Raw genomic sequence first — 5,730 nt, forward strand, 5'->3', positions numbered from 1 at the left:
ATAGCGAGAGTTGAAGTTGTTTAATATATAAAGTAATCGAGTATAGAATTAGGATATTGACTAGAATAGAATTTCCTATTATGACCTCTGTGACTTGGTAATGGAAACAATGTGTACCTACATATTTTTATCGCAGTCACTTGAATAAAGATTGAATTGAATTGAATTGTTTAAAAATGAATGATGGTGATTGATGAAAAATCATTTGCACAGCTGTGATACCATCATAAGAGATTACAGGGCGACCAATTTCTAGCGTATACTACGATATATTTTATTCATATTAAATTTCTCCCATGAATTACAACACTTTAAACTGTTCCGTTATAATACACCTTAAACAGTTCCCCCGTCGAATCCACGGTCACAATCATATGTCCATTGTAATCAAACGCCGCGCTCACCGGTCTGAAACACGTCGCCCTCTCGGCATTATTGACACAACGTTCTCTCTCCGAGTCAAAGATAACGTCCACCATTTCTCCCATGGGAGTCAAGGTAGCCTTATCGAAGGGTAGTCGGGCCACGCGGTAACCCACGGGGGGAGCTCCCCCACAGCAGGAGGATCCATGGAAGGAGACAAACGCATCGCCAATCATACTGCAGGGAAACGAGCCCACCACCCCGTTACAGCCGCGCCCATCGTAAAACGTGATTCCTAACGGGGCCTCGTGTGCCGGCATGGCCAGGGCGGGAAGTTCAACCTGAAAGAATTTTGATATGAAATTATCGCGGGATAAGACAAATTTTAAATTTCGCACCACTCTCCGTCAACTTGAGACGGATCCCTGGGGCAAAGTGAGAATTAGCCTTTTATAGGCCTTTTAATCATACCGCCGGGGAAAATTCAAATAATATGGGGCAACGTGAAAGTTTCTCTAGTCGCCCCAACGCTCAATCTCAAATTGACCAACAATAAATGCATAACTACTTACATTGCTTCGATTTCGACACCATTCGTCCGTATGGATTCCATCGTTCAGGAAAGTGTGCCACGCGAACTGTGTTCCCGGCGGGAAATCATTCAAAATGTAACTGCTGAAGCAGTACGGATAACCATAAAATGTTCCGGGCGGTCGGTTGAATCGGTTCAACTCCTCCGTGGGATTGAACATGGCGAAGTTATCGGGGCCAAGATCGGGCCTTACTATGCCACCCGTGATACCGTTCTCGACACCCCACAGAGTTCCGGAAGCATCGAAGTCGATCCCGACATCGTTCCGGACGCCGTCGACGTAAACCTTAAAGTAAAATGTGGCTCATCTAGTGTTATTGCGAAATACAAAAATTCCCCCCATTTCCTACCCCAAAAATGTCATGATACCCATTGGGGTTGTTTCGTTCACTGGGAATATGCCTAATTGCAAAGTTCCCAATCTTCGAAGAAAATATCGAGGATTCAAGGGAATTTAAGGAAATATTGGGAATATTACTAGTGGAAAGATCGTCAAATTCCATATCTCTCGGGAATTTACTCCCACTTAGCGGCATACGCACCACCATACCATTGTTTAAATATTTATTCTTTAACTAACCTCCTCAGTCTCAAAATCAATCGGAAAATCGACACTATTCAACCGGCCGAATTTCCTTATCCGCGTTCGATTCGAATCCAACTCCGGCGGCGTGTTTACCCCTGTTCCCACAGCAACGTAGAAGTTCATTCTAGCATCGAAAATAATTGGCCTCGCGATAAACGCCACCTCATTAGAACCTGGGATGTTGTAGATCACCTGTTCTGCCGGAACGCCCACCATCCTGCGCTGTCCTGGCGTGTACGGCCATCTGTACACCGACGAGCGACTGGATGCGTACAGATATCCCGCCGCGTATGTCAGGGCATGAGTTAATCCCAGACTGGTATCATTCGTAATCTGAACCACGACCGGGTTTCCCCCCGCGTCAGGGAAGACGGCAAAAATTTCCGCGAGTGATCTCGACACGACCAGAACGTCGTCGACGGGATCAACCGTGATTCCTCGCGGGGTGGGGAGCGCTGTCCAACGGGTGGCGTAGAATGAAGCTCCCGTCGAAAAGTTGGCCTGTCCGTGAACCGCGGTGAAGAAGATGTTGGCTAGAAAAAGGGTCAGTTGTGCGCGGGTAAAAGCGAACGACGGACTTCCAGAATTTTCCATCATTATTTAAGTGATTGTTGACCAAATGTGGAGAATGAACCGCTCAGGTGGCGACTGCATGAAGAAGTAGAAATATTGTTGGCTTATATATTGCTAAATTATCTGTTCGTGTTGCATAACGTAAATTATGCAACGCATAGATTACGATGTACGTACCCCACCAAATACATACCTTGAATGGCTAGGTATTAAATAATTTGCGTCATTTTCCTGCTGCGAGTAAAGGATTACAGGATTTAAAGGATTTGTTTACAGGGTTCAGTGTTGCCCGTGGTATTTACCACCTTTTACCGGACAGTGGGGAAAAGACACTTTTTCTCACACACCAAAATCAGTAGGAAATGGGAAAAAGTGGGAAAAAGGGTAGTTCTCAGGCAGCTTCCACTAGATGGCGCCCCTGTATACCTCTAGGTGTCGATCAATTTTTCCCACTTCCCACTGGGAAACAGTGGGCGGGAAAAAGCGGGTTTTCTCACTTTTTCCCACTGTCTTGGGGGAAAATGTTCTGGACTGGAAATATGCAACAGTGACAGGATTATGCACGGTGTTGACCAAGCGCTAAAGCAAACGAATTATTGCCTACGTTCGCACAATATGCCCAGGAAATGCCCTCAATTTCCCATAAGTGACCATCCAAGGGTCACTTGAGCCTTAACCCCGGTGAGTACAAATCGAGTACTATTATTCACATAGACTATTTTCTTTAGCTGTAAACTGTTCGTATTCTTCTTGAAGAAAGGAAGAAGCCAAATTCGGCTGGGTGTCTTTAAACCACTAATTCACATCGCAAGTGGATTAGCTTGGTTCAAACCGGTTTTACCTCGTTAATAAAGCTACTTATCTTAACTTGTTTATACTTGTTTTAACCTTTTTTAGCTGTTAGTTTATACCAGTGGTAAATACCACTAGAATCCCTGCAATTCGGCATTCCTAAACGTCATTGCGATGGATTTGCCCAATTCCAACGCTTCCACATATGATAACACGGTGCATGGTTCATCAACTGGTCAGTATAAACCGATTATTTCCGCCTGCCAATTGGCAAATTTATCCATAATAAAAGGATAAATCATTCCTAATCTCAAATCACGGCCAGGGATGTGACGCATGCGGCTAATTAAGTGTTACAAAATATGTTATTCTGGAGCTTAAAGTAAATTCCAGGCTTTGGGATTTTAAATTGCGTAATATCTAGTTATGAAACGCTGAATTTACTTTTGGTCCTTGCAGTTCTACTTGCCTCCTACTTTCCTTAAGTTATTGCTGTATACCAGTGTTCGCCAAATAGCACAAAAGCATGGATGGCTGTAATACACCTTTGATTTTTACATAGTTTTTTTTACCGCTTTGCTGTTTTACTCATGATTTTCTGTTGTTTTGCTGTTTGAACAGACGCCATCCTGCGGCGCATTATGTTATAAATATCAATAAAGCAAAATGTCAAAAAAGCATCCGATTTTCATTAGTAAGAAAAGCCGCTTAATTATGTAAAAAAGTATGTTTTTCAAAAAAAAATTTTTTGCTAGGGCTAACACTGCTGCATACCGCATGCGTTCAACGGAAATGTAGCCCCTACAACAGGACGCACACCCACTCGAGTGCCATACTGGGGCAAATGTGCGAAGAAATTTCCACTGAAACATTTCGAAATCGAAGTAAAATATCGAATCTGAAAATTAATATAATTTTGTGCTTTTTGACTACTACTATAACCTTATGCACTCTAATTTTAGAAATTTGCAAATTTACAATACATAAGGAAGTCAGTCAAAGGTCGACGTTTTCGAAGCAAGTTCTAAGCAGTGTTGCATATTTCCCGTCCAAAACATTTTGTCTCAGGATAGTGGGAACAAGACACTTTTCCCCAAGTACTTTCTCCCATTGGGAAATGTGAAAAATAGAGCGCCACCTAACGGTATGCAGGGCCCCCATGCAGTGGAATCTGCCTTAGTACTAACTTTTTCCCACTTTTTCCAATTTCCCACTGATTTTAGTGGGTGGGAAAAAAGCGTCTTTTTCCCACTGTCCGGTAAAAAGTGGTAAATGCCACGGGCAACCCTGGTTCTAAGTACTTTTTAAATTAGTCTTAAATTCGCGCTGCCCTCCACTTTCAAAATTACCATGACCCGATTAACTTTGATGCTCCATACTTTTGCAAAAACCATAGAAATAAACGCAATAAAACAACGCTTGTGGAAACGTAACCTGCTTTATTGACAAGTTTAATACAATCTAATTTTTTAAATTCCTGGTATTTAACTAATTTTACAAATTTAAGATATGTATAAAGCTCTTCATTATTTTGCGTTATAAATTTGCTTCTGCATTCCTTTAGTGAATCGAAATATCCGCGCAGTTTCGGTAGTATTGCTTGGCCCCTTCACCATACCAATGCCACTGGAGGACACATCTGTCACACGTCAATCCAGCAGGAAGTTGAACACTCGCGCGGATGTATTGGTTGGTATTCATATTTTTGCGCGTTGTGCCGAGAATTGGAGGAGGTATTGAGCAACTTATATTGAGCAACTTTCTTTTCAAATTGGTTACATATCGAAATTCCTAATATTCATAAAATATTCCTAATATGACCAGACTTATTCCATACATAAAGCTTGGACCTTAGCAGACAATCGAAATCGTTAACTTGTCAGTGTAGCTGTTGTTAATTATTACTATTATGCATGTAAACACATGGAAACAATAATTATGACTGGATCAATTTGACGGAACTTAGTACGCACGCACTCCAAAACCTTAATAATTTTGTTCAAAATATTTTAGGTCGAATCCTAGTGAATCTATATATTTTCTGCACATTCGTAATCCAAAGAATGCGTATTTTAATAAATTAGCAGGTTACACCCCCTGGGGGACCAACCACACCCCTTGTTGGGGGGAAGTGAGACTGGCGCTTGATTATTGTTAAACAATTATCGGGGATACTACCTACCGGATTTCAGAATCTTAACCCCTATCGTTTAGGTGTAAGATGAGTTTAAAGGTCTCAAAACAGGCGTTTGGGGGCTATTTCGACCACGCCCCCTGCCCGGGGTGGCAGACTTGGGCAGCTGCACGTGATACGGTTTGTCTCTCCTGCCGGAGTACTATATAATCCTACAAGGTTTCCTTGGAAGTGAGTGGGATGCTCTAGATATTCCATGTCGAAGTCATCCAAAACGAATTTTTAACGTACAATGGGGATGCAAACCATATTTAACCCAGATTATTTTTTGACTACTTCAGTTTGAAATACCAACTCTTGAGAAACAACATTTGGTGCGGTACTTGCGCAGATGCGCAAAACTCAGAAAGTTATGGAGCCCGCAAGTTCGCGAAAACGCCTGATTTCAATTGGGATTTGTGATTTGCGACAATAGCCAACCAGGTACACTTACGTAGTAAGGTGTCGTTCGTGTCCAGGGTACCCACTATGTATTTTAGAATCTACTAGAACTGAAGGATCCATTCTTATTTCCGTGTTAAACTCATATTTGGCCTGGTACCAAAAATAGAAATCTGCGTTTTCGCCCATTTTCAACTCTCCATAAATGTTACGTTTCCGTGGGATTTGCAAAGTTTTGCGCAAAAAAAT

The 5,730-nt window shown here is 42.1% G+C and overlaps 1 protein-coding gene across 1 annotated transcript; it reads right to left on the reverse strand.

Annotated features, from left to right (window-relative positions):
* Window positions 1-311: 311 nt before the first annotated feature.
* LOC110850552 (uncharacterized protein BB_0024) lies at window positions 312-2,138 on the reverse strand. Its single transcript, XM_022097986.1, has 3 exons — window positions 1,536-2,138; window positions 936-1,241; window positions 312-704 (listed from the first exon to the last, which is right to left on the reverse strand). The coding sequence occupies exons 1-3, from the start codon at window positions 2,136-2,138 to the stop codon at window positions 312-314; spliced, it is 1,302 nt and encodes a 433-aa protein (XP_021953678.1).
* Window positions 2,139-5,730: the final 3,592 nt, after the last annotated feature.

Source organism: Folsomia candida, unplaced genomic scaffold (assembly GCF_002217175.1).
Source record: "Folsomia candida strain VU population unplaced genomic scaffold, ASM221717v1 Fcan01_Sc005, whole genome shotgun sequence".
Taxonomy (NCBI): domain Eukaryota; kingdom Metazoa; phylum Arthropoda; class Collembola; order Entomobryomorpha; family Isotomidae; genus Folsomia; species Folsomia candida.

Coding starts and splice junctions, on each gene's coding strand:
- LOC110850552 (XM_022097986.1), bottom strand. CDS start 2,138: ATGATGGAAAATTCTGGAAGTCCGTCGTTCGCTTTTACCCGCGCACAA. Junction 1,242..1,535: donor TTGATTTTGAGACTGAGGAG/GTTAGTTAAAGA, acceptor TTTTACTTTAAG/GTTTACGTCGACGGCGTCCG. Junction 705..935: donor GGTGTCGAAATCGAAGCAAT/GTAAGTAGTTAT, acceptor AAATTCTTTCAG/GTTGAACTTCCCGCCCTGGC.